Below are 16203 nucleotides of genomic sequence, written 5' to 3'. Positions count from 1 at the left end.
ACGATGTCTGGCAATCTTACGTCGACTAATGAATTACTCTTCAATTTCAAAATTATTTATTTTATATATTTTTTCATTTTTTCCAACTTGGAATTATTAATTGCATTTCGATTACAATGTCTGGATGATTATAGCTTTATTTGTACTATTATTATAACTGGTGGTAACTGTTCACGTCCCTGAATATGAGACGTTACACGTTTGGTGCCGAAATCGATATACCTCCAAATTGCGACGGACAATCATTGTCCGCAAGTCTTCGGCACGTCGGGATTGGAGGCACCTCGCACACGCATTTTACGCAATTGGAACTATAGCTGGTTCCTTGACTCAACTCGTCGCCTAAGTGCATCGTCATATTACCAAATCGACAAATCTTGTGCTCTGTAATATCAAATTATCACTGGTAACTATCATGTTGCTACACGCATGCACCATACTTGACCGATCAATCGCCCAATTATTAATATTAGGTTAGTCGATGAAATTGTTTTAATTATTCATACATTTTTGTCTCAACTGGTTAAGTTAAGCGACGTCTTTCTAAAAATTAATCTCAACTTAATCATCGGCATAGAGAAAGATACTGACGGTGTAACACTGGAGAATGACGTTAAAACAACTTTCACTTCCTTGTTTATAAAATTTTCATTACGTGATTTAAGAAAAACCCTCTATTAATGTATAATATCCCATGTTGAGAAGCAATTAAGTGAAAGTAAAACGTAAAAATGTAGCAATTAAATTTTAATTTTCGAATACCGCAGTTAATATCTATGGTCCCCCTAAATCTGTTAAATCTCGATCTAAAGAGTTTGATATTAGTAGATCTGAAAGAACGTCGCCTAAATTTTATGTGGTGTCCGAACTGCAGATATGTTGGTGTTTAAAACTTTTTCAGGTTCATAGCGTAAAAATATTGTCCTTATAATTCGAAGATATTAGACATGCTTACGCAATTGTTAGTACGTTAATTGATGCAATTGCGAATAAAGTTACACGTTAGTACAGATTAGTTTTCAAGGATTTCATCCAAAGGACTATGTTGCGAATAAGACTGTAATTTTAACGAATACACGTACCTTCGTCAGAAACATCCGCGGACTTAGCATGATTATGAATAACAGTGTCGCCTGTATCTTCTGCGAAAACGAAGTAATTTTATAAAGTATAGCCTTTTCTTGTACGTGTATGTACACATTAATCAGTTGAAAAAAATAATTTCTACATAATATTTCTTTTTTAAACTTACGACATCTAAAAGCATAGCTGCAATCCTTTTGTGGATTTTGATCTGCGTAAAACATTGGTGCACATTTCTCATGAATACTTTCGGCGTTTCGGAACAGAGGGGAGCAATAGTCACGATTCGGTTTCTTACAGAAGGGCTCGACGTCTTCACCTAAACGTTGAATTTATGTTATAAATTCGAGACGTAATTTTCTAACCAGCTTTTTTGTTGGAGGTTTTAATCTATTCATCGAAATTGCAGAGATTCTAATATTAAAACGATGTAACAACACTCCAATCTCTCTCTCTCTCTCTCTCTCTCTGTCACAGATTGTAAGGCTAGTTTAGAAGGTAGAATTAAAGAAATATCAAATTTACATGGTAAGAATTAAATCTGGGTGTCAATTATTGTTTTGTACCTGTATATCCCGGCATGCAGATGCAACTCAGGTCCGGATCAGATATTGAACTAAAATGTTGTCCCTCGTGGTAAGTTACACCATCAACCACACAAGTCGCTATTTCGTCTTCTTTCGAGTCTAAATAGTCAAATTTTGATTAAAGAATATGACTATCTAAATTTAATCTTAATTTACTTTGTTTACTCACAACACGTCGGCGTCGTATCTGGACAACATTTATCGCGATCGTGTTTAAGGAAACAGTTTTCTTTCGGCGTAATAAATGCACAATCTACGGCCGCGCATATGAAGTCCGCACTGTTTACGAAATAAAATGACGTGTTAAATTGCTTTAATGCTCCTTAAAAGCTTAACAGTGGTAGTGTACATGGCAGATTTGCCGAAACTATTTCCCCTTATTAGCGTTGAAGGAACGAAAGACTTTGGTAGCAAAACTGAACTATATCAGATTGTACAAGGTGTTGCCGAATAACGTGTAGAAAATAGAAAGAAAAATGTCAGAATAAAGCTTCTGCATGTGATTCTTCGTTCTCGAGAAAATCGAGTTTGAAATTTTATAAATTATACTTGAATTTGGTTGATTATCAGCTGGTTATGAGTAAACAATCGACAGGAAATTATTGTACATGCGAAAATAAGTAAGAAATGTCAAATAATATTTCTGTTTAATGGCAGATTTTCAAGAAAATGGATCCTGAATATGGTTAGATGTAAATTATACGCGTATGATAAATTTTAAAATTTATTTTTCTCAAAAGACATCCTGTCTTCCGATAAAACTTTATTCTACTCTTTCGATTTATTTTCACATGTAGATCAACGTCCTGTCGGTTATTTATCCTTGTCCAGTCTGGAATTGGCCATGTTCAAGCATGCTTAATAAATTGGATATAATTTTAATTTTGATATAAATTTAATAAAAGAATCATATGAAAAAAACCTTCTTTTTATTTTCTTCTTATTTCTTCTTATTAAATCGGCATCCGCAAGAACCTTGTCATTACACAATATCTAAACTCTGTCATTTTCACTGGCTTTGGGTTTTTTCTCTCGTGAATCTTATTATTAAACGTCTAGATTCACAAGTCGTAAAATATACCGATAACTCGAAATGTTTCAACAGAATCTGTCATATTTCACCTCGTCAAAACGTTACAGAAGTTAACTACATTCGCAATTATGGCGACCAACGTAAATATACTTACACATCACGGTAAGATCTACACGTACAACCAATGTCGCAAGGATTAGCGTCCTCGGGCTTCAGCTTCTCCCCAAGGCTGTATTCGTTTCCATTCGCGTAACATTTATCGCGTGACAAATTGTCCAGATGACTGCAGTTGTACGATTCCGCACAACAATCGCCAGAATTCGCGTAGACGGGAGTACAGCCGATTGCCTCATAGTATCTCAGTGGACCAGGACACTTGGTTTTATCGCAAACCTCTTTGGGAACGAAAGGTGGTCAAAGTGAGTGAAATGATTGCGTGAAACTCGTTGATTTGCGGAGGCGAAGAGCAGTGAGACAAGCAGAACGTGACCTTCGAGCTTCAAGTACGATTCACGTTTCAAATTCTTTAACGTTGAACGTACAGTGACTCACGAGAATATCTAAAAACTTTGTTTGATAATGTTCGACAATATTTGACAACTTCTGAGTATATTATGTGCGTTGTGTAAATGATTTTGTTTAACCTCGACATGGTAAGTCTATCGTCATTACATTGTTACAGAGTTTCAGACAAATGTGAAAATGTATATGGAAGTTACACGACATTTATTGCAAACGTACATTTTCCTAAGTATTGTTTACATAACCAATTATCCATTACATTAGTAAGCCTATATGTCTGTACATGTATTTAATGAGACCACTCCTATAGCACTGATCGTATGATCACGGCGATTATTCATACCGCAATTTTTTAACTTCAGCTTCACTTTAACTTGTACTTAATAGAAGATTAAAAGTCAAAGCGAAGCTGAAGTTAAAAAATTGCAATAATTGCAAGTGTTTGCAATAATCGTCCCGTAACAATCCTCGACCGTTTCGCATAAACGATTTCACAGTAGCGCGACGTAGGTCCCAAAAATGTCTCCACTTATACATTTTACCACTTATACATACTTAAGTCACAACGATAACTATTGATACCAAACACATCACCAAACAATTTCGCGTAAACCAAACTCTTACCTCTTCCTGTTACCTGACTGACGACAAGGAACATCAGAAGAGCACATTTCTGAGCAGCCGAACGAGAATTACCGCGTCCAGCCATCGTCAAATCGTCAACTGTTCAAGTGTATTCTCGTGTCGCTATCGCCTCTCATCTTTTATACTTTTGACCGTGAACGAATACCGAGAATAGGTCGGAACGTGGAAGGCAGTGGGGATTACGTAGGTCAGTGTTCTTCTCGATGGACGTATAAATACCAACACGGGAAGAGAATGAGAAACGTGATGCGCAGAATAATAAAGTCAGTAAGCATCGAACGTATATCGCTATAGAATAGGACAGAAGTATGACGGAGAAAAAGACGATGTTTGAATCGTTATAGTTGTTTTCCTGGTTACACAATATTTTAATATCTCTTTTAGATTCCGCGATGATTTCAATTATATTGTGAAATCATCAGTGTTAGATTTAGTGTTAGAAATTATTAAGATCTCTTCATTGATACTTCTCTTTATACTTCAAACTTATTGTTGACATTTTTTTGCAAATTTTTTGGAACCTTCCATTAATCGGGATTTTGTCGATATTCCACGATCATCGAATCGGCCTATCGATTTCTCTCGAATTTAAAGATCGCTTATTTGAAATATCTGTTTTGCTTCGAATAACGTCACGACATGATCTTCGATCTCGTCAATCTGCTTCCAGTTTTTCTATTGTTTCCACTTTGTTTACTGGCAGACGTTAAGACGAACTTGATATAAGCGTTACATCGTATAGAGGCTTTAAAAAGATTTCGTGCTAAGTAACCTAATACTAAAAAGTTGAAAATAATTTGTGTTAATACCTGAGAAAGTTGTTATTAAGAAGTTTCTTAAGCAATTTCCGATAATGCTCCCTGCCCCCTTCCCAACACCCCTGTGGAACTTTGCGACTCAACCTGCCGGCGAGAAAGTAAAAATCAACTTTAATTATTCTCCCCCTTTTACCATCCAAATTTGATGCGATTATCGCATATTTAATACGACGTGATTAACTTTAGACGAAAATGAGAAAATGATGCAGCTCGGCTTTATGTGGCTATTAATTTGCTATCCTTTAATAATCTATGCGTATACCTTTACGGTTTAATAACATTTCAATTTTAATCTTTCTTTATGAAAATGAATAAAAGCGGTAGTTATAGTTCCGCGTTTCCTTTAATATCCATTAATTATTTCGCTATTAATACGAGTATGTAATGCCATGTTTGCCTTAAGAACAACACATCGCCAGCAGCCTTAGGGTATAGCAGGACCTGCAGCAAAAACGAGAACGTACAGGTGCGTTGTTTTAACACAGATAATAGTCTGTAACAAGGCCGGCAGTTGTTACGACTTTAAATAATAAAACAACAACAGCAGAAATAGAAGTGAAATTAGCTGCTGATATAGTTTCAAAATGCATGTAATACGCTAACTACTGGCATACAGTTAGAATCCGCCTTACTATCGCAATTATTGTAATTATTATTAAGCTTTGAATACAACATCAAGCTTGAATACAATACAATGTATATTTTGTATTGCTCGTGATAGATATGTTAGTTGAAAAAACTGCGTATTCCTTAAGGAATAGCTGTTTATTCAAGGAAAACCACTTGTTTGATCCTATCTCCGTGAATAAAGTATCAAGTTTTCCCTCTGATGTATTCAATCGGTCGCCTTTTTATTCGTAACACAGTTCACTAATGCTTAAATAAAACATTTTCATATTTGCTTCATGCAGTGCTACCGTACGAATCTTATTAGAATAAGTTACAAGTTTCTTCTTCGATACATTTCTATGATCTGTGTAACTTATATATATATATATATATATATATAGAAGTATACACATCGAAATTTAATCATCATTTAATGATAACCTAATGTATACGATTAGTCGATAAAATAGCTCGATATAAGCTCGATCAATAATATGTATATCGATAACATTAAAATATCTAGTTGCTGTACCGACAGTTAATGTCACTGTATTTAATGTTTTATTTACTCGACGAAGACGGTATTTCATAAAGCGCACGTAATTCAATTCCAAGCAAATAATATGCTATGCCTCAGTGGTCATTAATAGTCGATGTATATAGTGTAGACTGTACACAAGTGGGATAGTACAGGTTCACTTAACATTCAACGAATAATACGTTGCGTAATTTTCATGTGTTTTCCTCTTTATAAATTCAAACGTTTGATACGAACAGAATTTTATTTTTTATGTAGCTTAGTGTCCTGCAGGAAGTAACTGTTGGAATTGGAAATTCCCAGTCGCGCTTCTAATTTCCTAGAATGGATAATTGATCTTCAACGTAAAAAGCAAGCGATTAAACGACTGATCCAAGCGTTAAAGATTCGAAAAGTAATGAAGAAGATTCAATAAGTTGCTTGCAAAGTAAGCAATATGTTTCGTAAATACGATTTTTACGTACTTTTACCTGTTTTTAAATACTATTTTAAAAATAATTTTAAATTTATTCTTCTTGCGAATCAAATTATCGGGCGTATAAATAGCTCTTGAAAGGAATAACCTGAAATTCATAGCAATCGCAAGAACCATAACTTCGTATTAAGATACTATAGGGTTCAGTGAATAATTAAAAATAGATGCTGCGAATAAAACAAGGAAATCCATCGAATTTGAATTATTCGTACTATCGTGGTCTTCTCTTCTAATAGAAAATTTTCTATTAGAAGAGAATTCGTAATAAATTTCATCGTCTTGCCACGCTAAATTATAAAGTTCGTGACAAAAACAAATATCCTTCTGAACTCTAAGTACAAATGGCTTACGAAGGATTCGATCAATTAATTTCATAATTCTAACTAATGGTTCAATCTCGTACTTACACGATGCTTGATTTATTGACAGCGTCCGGATCGTTAAAACGACAAGATTGACGGATACTCTCGGCAAATACAATATGTAACCTCGTGAAAAGTCGCAAAGCCGGCCACCGACGAAGTCTTGTCATATATGAATAGAAGCGGAATGAAAAAGAAACCCTCAAAGACTCCTTTTGTCCGACCGAATGAGAAACGAAACCGATAACGTAAAGTTTCTTTCAACATAATTCCGACGTAACTCGTAACGTAGAATATGAGACAGAAATAGAGATGAAAAGCTAACTTCATTTACTTTCTTCTTGAAACTCCCATCGCTTTGTGCGGTGGAAGAAAATTAATGTTTCGATCGAAACGTTAATCTTCATTCGATTTATGTACGTATTTTTCGACTAGCTTTCAAGATAATGACGATGATAATTGAGAAACATAATCGATACTAACGATGCTTATCGGTGAAGTTTTTCTACCAGCACGACAGCCTACAATTTCGAATTTCATTATTTGCATACACGAATATCTCTATAATTAATTATATGTACATATATATGCTCACTGCAAAAATGTCAGAACGCAAAATAGTTTATTCGTATGTTGAAAGAACATCGAGAGAAGAATTTCAAGGGATGAAGCTAAGAAATGAGAAAAATAATATTTTTACCATAATTATATTTATCGTGATTTAAAATAATTCTTTTGTAAACTTGAAAATAAATTAATTAATCTATATACATATATATACAGTATACAGAGAATTTTAAATCTATGTAAATAGAATCTTGCCACAAATGTACTCGTATAGAACTTCCAACAAGATTCCAACGTCTGTAATACTGAAGGCTTTACGTTTGTCGCGAAGGGGGCAAGAATTCAACGACCAGATTCCTTCGTGATATAGGAATTCGTGATAACGATATGTAAATCGAATATCACGATAAATTCGAAAATATAACTAGCAGAAATGTAGCAGACTCGCGTCGTTCGTGTTGATAAGATCACCTAGCGAATGCAACTGAATATTCGTCGTAGTACGATCTCGGCAAGAAACGAGATCGCTTATGCTTCATTAAAATGCACGGAGATTTAAGCAGAGGTCATATGTGGCGCAATAATGGCCCACGGATCATTATTTCGAGAGTATGTACACGTGTGCTGGACACGCGTATATATAGTTAATTGCAAGAAGATGAACTCTAAAAGCACGCCGAATAGGCGTGTCCACTATAATTTGAAGGAAACTTGTTGATTCTTCTTTGAGAGTAATAATGGTCAAGTACTTGTATTGACTTGTACGGATTTAGCAGTTCATGATTTATATTATCAACGGCCTTAGAGAAAGTTTTGTGCTTGTGGAACTATCTTCTTCCCATTTCTGGATAGGAAGAAATACATTTTTGATAATCCTCGCGGTATATAAATACGATACAAAATTATTCAGGCAAGATTACACGCAAATGAAATCTGACGGCTGTAATCTTACAGTGATAAACTACATATAGATATAAACATCTTTCGTATGGTAATTTGAAATATGTAAGTTATAGTAATAAAAATGTATCTCGTTTAGAAAGAAGAGACGATGATTTAAAATGAGGGGCGAAAAAAAGATTTTCTTTTTTAGTCATAACATTTGTTTCGTTTCAACAAATACGTCATTTAGCTTGACGTTTCTTCGTATCTCTAACATCAATAGCGTAACTTTCGGCTGTAATATTAAATGAGTCACGTTATACGTATACAGGGTGTTTCTAGTAATTGGGACAGGCTACAACTCTATTCCAAGTTAGAGAAAAATCATAGAAGAGAAGATTTGCATTATTTAACAGGCTCTATCATATTACCGTATTAGCTTTTTTGGAGATGCAACAGTCTATTTGCAAAGTGCAATTGTACTCCTTTTTTAAATTGAACTTTATAATTTTTCATAAACCACTCTCGGTGTACTTTCTCACTCTCTATAAAAAAAAGTATTTAGACACTTGAGTCGAGGAATACTTCGTTTAAATTTTTAAGGCTTTTGAAGTGAAATTTATTGCATTCAAGAAACCTGGTTAGATGAGTATACTTTGATTTTTCAATACTTTATATGTACTTTTTATTATTCATTCAGGTAACTGAGTTTTTTAAATGGCACCGTATATTTTGTATAACATTAGTCTATCCAACTGAATATTCTCTACAAAAAAGTACTAACCTGCTTACGCTGGAAAGTCAGTAGTTTAGCAGATACTTTAACTTTAATTTGCCAAATTTAACGTACGAAAAACAAAGACAACGTGAACATAAAAATACCACCTCGAGCGTTGGCTCCTCTTTTAAACGTTAAATTTGACAAATTAAAGTTACGATATCCGCCAAACTAATGAAGTATTAAAAAGTCAAAATGTACTCCTCTGTCCAGGTTCCACAAATCCAATAAATTTCAGGCCAAATATTTTTTGACAAATGTCACAGATAACGAATGATATCAAGTGATAATTTTCACTGAGTCATCCTGTATATTCTAGATATCCTACTTGATATTTACAGGAACATCTATTTATGAAACTTGAAAGGCCTTGAGGTAATTTTCCTTAAACAACAGCAATCGAAAGGCAATGGATGTCGCGAAACCCTGCGAACCAAATCGACGGTCGCACGCATATTTTTCCATCAGGAACCCCGTAGGTAACAAGAATACAGCCATTACGCAAGCTCTGTCGTCATGGTGACAGCCAGGATATTACCGCGCGTGAAACGTCTCTATGATGTCCCATTGTGCTGTCCAAATAGCTGCTAAATCCGGCCGTCTCCGCGGCGACAGCTCGCGTCTCTTTTCGCAAGCGGATTTCGTTCGCGCTCAGCGTTACAACGCAAAAGACACGTGCAACGCGAGAATATTTTGTCTCGCAACGTGCTTTGTGCCTTCTGTCTAATCGTGTTCCCCTTTTTTCCTTCATAGTCTTGAGCGGTCTTCTCAACGTAACAGTCGCTACGACTTTTCCAGGCAAAAAATATTTGGACAAAAATCAGTCGATACTTATCCTGGTTTGGTAATAAATTGTAAGAACGAAAATAGCTATAAACGATATTCTATTCGATAAGAAATCATGGTTACCGTTACTTTTTCGAACCACATCGTACCATTGTTATTTATCAAAACCTAAGAGTTGAGACGATATCGTAAACAGTCGCTTTTCACCGACAACTTGTTTGAAATGTTAACCGAAGTGTAATAAAATTCTCCATTAACACGTACACTTTTAGAAAACTATGAGTAAAGGTAGAGTTCAACAAAAGAATTTGTATCCAGACATTAAAACGCGTCGATAAACGTACTGGTGAAACCTTAAAAATCTACAACAAAATTTTTCTGGGTAAATACAAATGCTATACAAGATACGATCGAATACAATGTACAAGCAGACATGAAGTGATTCCTTACGAAAAAATAAGGCGAAATTATAGAATAACATTTTTTCATGCGACGCTTCTATTTCGAGAAAATCGAGTTTGACAATTTATCAAGTATACTTGAACCTGGTTAATCCCGGACTGGGCAAGGATAAATAACCGACAGAACGTTGTTCTGCGTGTGAAAATAAATCGAAAGTGTAGAATAAAATTTTATCGGAAGACAATCTGCTTTTGAGAAAAATACATTTGTAAATCTATGACGCGTGTGTATAGGCCAATTCTTAGCTAAACACGTTCAGGTTCTATTTTCATGAAAATGGGGATCATACTTGACATTTTCCCTGCTGCTAGCCTCCTGTTGAATGTTTGCTCGCATCCAAGTGATAATTAGCCACGATCAAATATGCTTGAGAAATTTTCAAATGCAGTTGTCTCGAAAGCGAAGCATCACGTAATAAACTTTCACTTTATATTTTCTTCTTACATTTTCATAAGGAACCATAATCGCTTGTACATGTTATGGTGTAGTTGAATATGTTATATATAGGTTGCATGCTGTTTGTATATTTACTTGCAGCCTATACTTATCTCATTTTTTGAAACGATTATCGTTTCCGTGATTCCATCGATTGTAATAGGATTTTCGTGCTATTTACAAATAAAAAGACATTTCAATGGAATAGAAATAATCATACGGTCCAGTTTTCGACGTTTATCGTGTCCCTGCTATCTATGAAAGATGGAACACACGAAAAGTCGATATGTCGTGGCTTGAACATCGCGCAGGCGTTCTTAAGAGAAACATCCCTTCGTATTTTTGTCCCGATTTTGGTCGATAATTCATCGTGGAATTCTGTCGCAAGTGTCCCGTGTCGGAAAAGGATTTGTCCGGATGCTTGCGATCGATCTGTATGACGAACAGTAAAGCGATTCTTTTATTTAATTGAACACATCGATGTTGTTTATTCTCGCGTGTAAGATGAATGGGACAAATAACATATGTTTCGTGGATGATTTTAAGACTTTTTTTATTTAATGATTAATGAATAATTCGAGGATAATTTTTGAAAATTATCTTCATATCGCGATTGTTGGATTTTGTAACATTTTCGCAATCAATTATAGTACAAGTAGAATGGTTAAACAGTAAGATAATTATAGTACTGCTTTAAGAATAATAAGTTGCATAGTTGTCGTTTAATTAAAAAATGAAGTAAAAAGATATTACGAATTGTGATAAAAGTAATGTTAATATAATATATATGCTTTCGGAATTATTTGTATATGGAATAATGTTTTCGCTTGATTATATCTATAGAATAGAATGACAAAGTTTGTCTGTGAAACCCTGGGGACATTCTTATTATTATCAGTGTATATATTCAAGGTATATTTTGATTTTATCGAATTTAGGAATTCCATTATATTAAAAAAAAAAAAAAAAAAAACGAGAAGATAGGAAGGGAAATAAAACAATACGAAGGTATACGGGATTTTTAAATACAATTACTTACGATATTAGAAAGTTTACAACTAACTGAATATTTTGTCAGATTTAATATCTTGATTCGAATACAAAGAAACGCATTATAAAATGGTACGATACAATGAAACTAAAGAAGTAAATAATATGAAATTACAGATGAACTGTGAAAGAATTCGAAGATTCGTGCACAGTTCGGAATATTTGATTCAAACGGAAAACTCTCCGACAATCGATCGCCTCATGAAAGAATAATTCCCCCATGTATTAAACCCACTGTCAGCCACAGGGGAAATTTCAGGACAATTTGGGGTAGTTCACCGTAGGGCTGGGAAATATTGAGGGGATAAGTGAAGATTTAAATAATGAGTATCATAAACAAATGTTGGTAAGAGATTTCGTGTATTTCATACTTTAATTAACCGAAGACTTATCGAGTCAATTTATCTATTTCAAACGGTATCATCGGTCCATTACGATCGTTTACAGTAAGAAAAAATAATCCGATGTTCTGAAAAGAATTTGTTTAGATTCCAGTTTCTGAGAAAATAAGCAGAGAAAAAGATTAAGACAATTAATCATTTCAAGTTTGCAAATTTTCAAGATTTCACGAAGTTTCGGGGATTCCAGTTTCACGAATCTAAAGTCTAAGGACCAAGTTTCTAAGTCTAAGTTCCAAACGTTTACGAAAACGAGGTTCGTCTTTTTCGCAATTAGCCTATGTCGTGCTAAACATGAGCAAACGTTCGAATATTCTTCGGTGATACTGCACATTGGGTATAAACGAGCACCGATCCAAATTCCATCGCATACTGCAAATCACCGGAGGTTGTTGGCCTCCTTTCGAAATAAAAGCGCGCCACGAAGATCCAATTGGCCACATTACCTCGGTAACTCGTTCTCATTTACGCGCCACATTTCGGGAGTTTTCCAGCGAAATCCTCTCGCGAGTCGCGGTCTCGATTCAATCGCCGAGAGAGACGAGTGTTGCACGAGAAATTAAGGCGAAAAACGCGGAAAGTTTACGGTGGACAAAGACCGACGCGCTTAAGAAAATAGAAGAAGAAAATGAGAGAAAAAGCCAGAGATAGTAATAAATAGTACGCCTAACAGGATACTAAGTAGATCATAAAAAAGATTAAAGTTAATCTGCCATTATGCAAAATTGTGTTGCTCTGTCGCTTCTCTCCCGTTTCGTTATTATACGCGTTTCTATGCATACTTTTCATGTACGTACGCAAGTACATGCACTATACCGTTCAAATGTTTGGAGTTACCATCTTATGATCGTCGAGAGCTTCCTTATCAGCTGTTAATTAAAACCAATTTTCTTTTTTTCTATGTACTATTAGTTGGTATTGAAAGGAATTATTGTTAGAATTTAGGTATAAAAATAGCATGATTATTATTACTGATTACATCGCATCGTTAATCGTAATTTCATGTTAAATAGGAAAATATGCACGAGAAACAAATAAACGTAGGACACAAAACCTGCTATTAAATATTTGGGTCGATCCAAAGGTACAACTAAAACAATTCTCAACATTACAGTTTTTAATCCACAGGAAATTGCGATATCGCGTGACCAACTCACAAAATGTCCTCCTTTGTGAGAGTTCAAACCCACGATAGAGAAAAGAAAAAAGAAAAAAAAGAAAAAGAAAACAATGCTCACGGTTGTTGCGCTCATTTCTCATTTACCCGACGGAGCTTCTATTTTTCAAGCCGAAACTCATTATCGCCTTTCTCCGCTTGTATTTCACGCCACGTTTGATAAAACCATCAGATTGAAACAATAATGCATTTCTTGGGAAACTGAACACGATTCCGGGACGATTCATCGAGAACTGATTGCGCTAAGAACCGTGAAACAAACTTCCCTGGAAAGTGATTTTTAACCTGAAAGGAATCTACACCTTCGGTTAGGTTAAATATCTCATCGTGTTCTCGCCGCTCCATCTCTTCTCAGCTCCCATTAGTTCGGAAAGCTTTTGCAAATATGACCATACAGATAGCTAAGAGACCTATATTGCTTTCTAAAATAACAAGGATATCTAGTATTTCTGAAATATCGAGGATAACCGAGGTAGCTCAGATACATAGCTATATCACTTGACATTTAGGTTACCTGAGATTCCTAAAATATTTAGAACGCGTGTTACATTTAAGACATTAGCGGTGGCTAAAATATCTAGGGCGCTTGATTTACATCAATTCCCAAAATCGATTCGAAAAGCGACATCACCGACAAATCTGTAAAAAGCGTTGTACGATTGTTCGTCGAATCACGAACCTCGGCGTTATCCATGAATAATATCAAATCAAATTGCCTGTCGATCATGAAACGAAAATGTCGATCAAGAAAGGAAAATGCCGAACAAAGGAACAAGCAAACGAAGCATACTTTCCTTCCATCAAGGGACGAATCTTGATTAATGGTGTAAGTTTCCAGCGTCTCTACGGCTTAGGCCATGCTCGGAATTTATAATGGAATGGGAGTATATTAAAATAGCCCTCACATCTGAAACTTGGTCCCTACCGGTAGGATGCCATTATCCCTGACGGCAATCATGGAAAAATAACGTCGTTCCTTACTGCAATTACCGCTTTATCTTTTGATCGATGAAGGCAATTATGCTTGGAAACGTTAATCGGGGACAAAAAGTCACGTTTCATCCTCTGACTTCGCATTAGTCATTATTAGCGGCGACCATCGTACACTGATTAGAGGAAGTGCTATTTACGTGAATGAACCTTTTCATCGTTGTTTACCAAGTCGGAAGTAATTGGTAGACAGACGCGCGTGAACGTCTCCTTTTGTTTTCTTCGTTTGGAATTCATTAACGTTCTGAATAATATTTCCCAATTGAGCATACTATTTTATTAATTTAGAGATAATAATTAAGTCGGGTAGAATTAGCAAAATAATTCGGTTGCTAGATTTTCTTCTTTTATCAATCCGAATTGCGTGTCAAATTTTAGAAAACGGTAGCATCAATCTTTTTCTTCGTAACCTTCGCTTCTTCCATCTTTTCTCATACGTACAAGGATGGCAATAAATTCGATGATCGTGGTCGTTCATCAACCTGAATCTAATTCTTTCGAAACAAACTGCTGCTAAAATAGTTTACTACAGTTATTTATGAAACGAATTCGTACTTGTGGACGAGTATTTCCTAAACTCGTCCTCAAATAATTATCCATTCCCCCGGAAAGCATAGACATTTCACAGGAAACAAACAACAAACAATAACTATTCGGCTGTACGTCCGAAAACTGTTTCCTGCGGATGCAAATTCACGACTAAGCGCCGATATTACATACATCCAGCTTTGGCATACCAATTTGGATGCAGATCGGAATTACGTTTCGCCACGACGGATCGACTATGAAGTCCGAGTAACCAGTAGCTCATAGAATACCGCTTTGAAATGGAACGCTGGGACTTACCTTGTAACTGCTGACCGCATGTGCACCATCGTAGATGTAGAGGTGATCGTTGCAGTCCAATTGCAGTTGGTCGAAGCGTAGCATGAACCGCTGAAGGATACTATGCGTTTGGAAGGTGATGGTACAGTCCAGATCCTTCTCGAGCTGTGACATCAGGACAGCCCCGTCTATTTTCCTGTAGAGATCTCGCATATAATTCTTCTTGCACACGTCGCTTATTTGGTCTGAAAGAAGAAAATGATTGTAAAATGAGATAACCGACGGATTAAAACGAGATTGATAATTGTACAGAAGATATCTTTTTTTTTTTAGTTTCTTTCTATTCGGCCACGCCGTTGGTTTTATTAAACGAGATCTTAACTTTGAGAAAAATGGCAGGCTTAATAAAAAATTAACTGTCTGACATATGTAAGAGAGATATTTAAAAAAAAAAAAGAGAGAGCAAGAGAAGCGCAAATGAAACAGGAAGAAAGGTTCGTCACACGAGTCGTTGACCTATGGCAGCTAATATTGTACCAGGCAGACATTAAAATCAATGTTAAAATTCAATCTTAATTTTAACCCTCTATAACGCCGTGTAATTTTGAAGTGACATACCGATATCGACATCCTCTCAATTTAATTTCGTTTTTAGGTGCATTTGTACGCCACTGTAGCTTCAAGGTTAATAACCGTTTCCTGCATAATAACATTTTTGATAGTTGTAAATTTTCACAAGAAGAATTTGCATTATAGAGGGTTAATTAAATTACAGTCTTCCTAATTGTTCAAGCAGCCATCATGGGAATTTTAGCCGGTAAAAATTCGGCGCCACCCTGCGTCCTCCCCCCAGAGGACGCGGGTAGCCATGAAGGTTTGCCCCATTTAAAAAAGAAAAAGAAGTCTTCTTAATCGTTACATCGCATCATATACTACGAATAAATAATTAAATATACGTAATATTTCATAACTATATCGATATTATTTCGCACTCAATTGTAGTCAATTTTATACTTTACATCGAACAGAATGAAAATTCTTTCGGATTATATGAAACCTTTAAACCTTGCGAATTTAAAACATAATGCAATGAAACGTAATGTGCATGTGCGAATAAATTTGTTCATTATATGTAAACGAGTTGAACCCAGAGAATTAGCTCGAATATTTCACTCGTTCCT

The 16203-nt window shown here is 35.4% G+C and overlaps 2 protein-coding genes across 2 annotated transcripts in view; both read right to left on the bottom strand.

Annotated features, from left to right (window-relative positions):
• LOC117155984 (lost and found) overlaps window positions 1–16203 on the bottom strand; it is a 243521-nt gene that overhangs the window by 90680 nt on the left and 136638 nt on the right. The window contains exon 2 of the mRNA XM_076620001.1: window positions 15044–15267. Within this exon, the coding sequence (XP_076476116.1) occupies window positions 15044–15267 (224 nt within the window). The remainder of the gene's footprint in view (window positions 1–15043; window positions 15268–16203) is intronic.
• On the bottom strand, window positions 40–4010 carry LOC117155990 (von Willebrand factor C and EGF domain-containing protein-like). Its single transcript, XM_033332610.2, has 7 exons — window positions 3850–4010; window positions 2858–3098; window positions 1840–1949; window positions 1650–1769; window positions 1253–1402; window positions 1083–1142; window positions 40–384 (listed from the first exon to the last, which is right to left on the bottom strand). The coding sequence occupies exons 1-7, from the start codon at window positions 3932–3934 to the stop codon at window positions 194–196; spliced, it is 957 nt and encodes a 318-aa protein (XP_033188501.2). The 5' UTR covers window positions 3935–4010; the 3' UTR covers window positions 40–193.

This window comes from Bombus vancouverensis, chromosome 7 (assembly GCF_051014615.1).
Source record: "Bombus vancouverensis nearcticus chromosome 7, iyBomVanc1_principal, whole genome shotgun sequence".
In the NCBI taxonomy this organism is placed as follows: domain Eukaryota; kingdom Metazoa; phylum Arthropoda; class Insecta; order Hymenoptera; family Apidae; genus Bombus; species Bombus vancouverensis.
Note: the sequence above shows the minus strand (reverse complement) of the source record. Positions and strands in the feature narration are given on the sequence as shown.

Coding starts and splice junctions, on each gene's coding strand:
- LOC117155990 (XM_033332610.2), bottom strand. CDS start 3,934: ATGGCTGGACGCGGTAATTCTCGTTCGGCTGCTCAGAAATGTGCTCTT. Junction 3,099..3,849: donor CAGTCAGGTAACAGGAAGAG/GTAAGAGTTTGG, acceptor TCGTTCCCAAAG/AGGTTTGCGATAAAACCAAG. Junction 1,950..2,857: donor TGTAGATCTTACCGTGATGT/GTAAGTATATTT, acceptor TTTCGTAAACAG/TGCGGACTTCATATGCGCGG.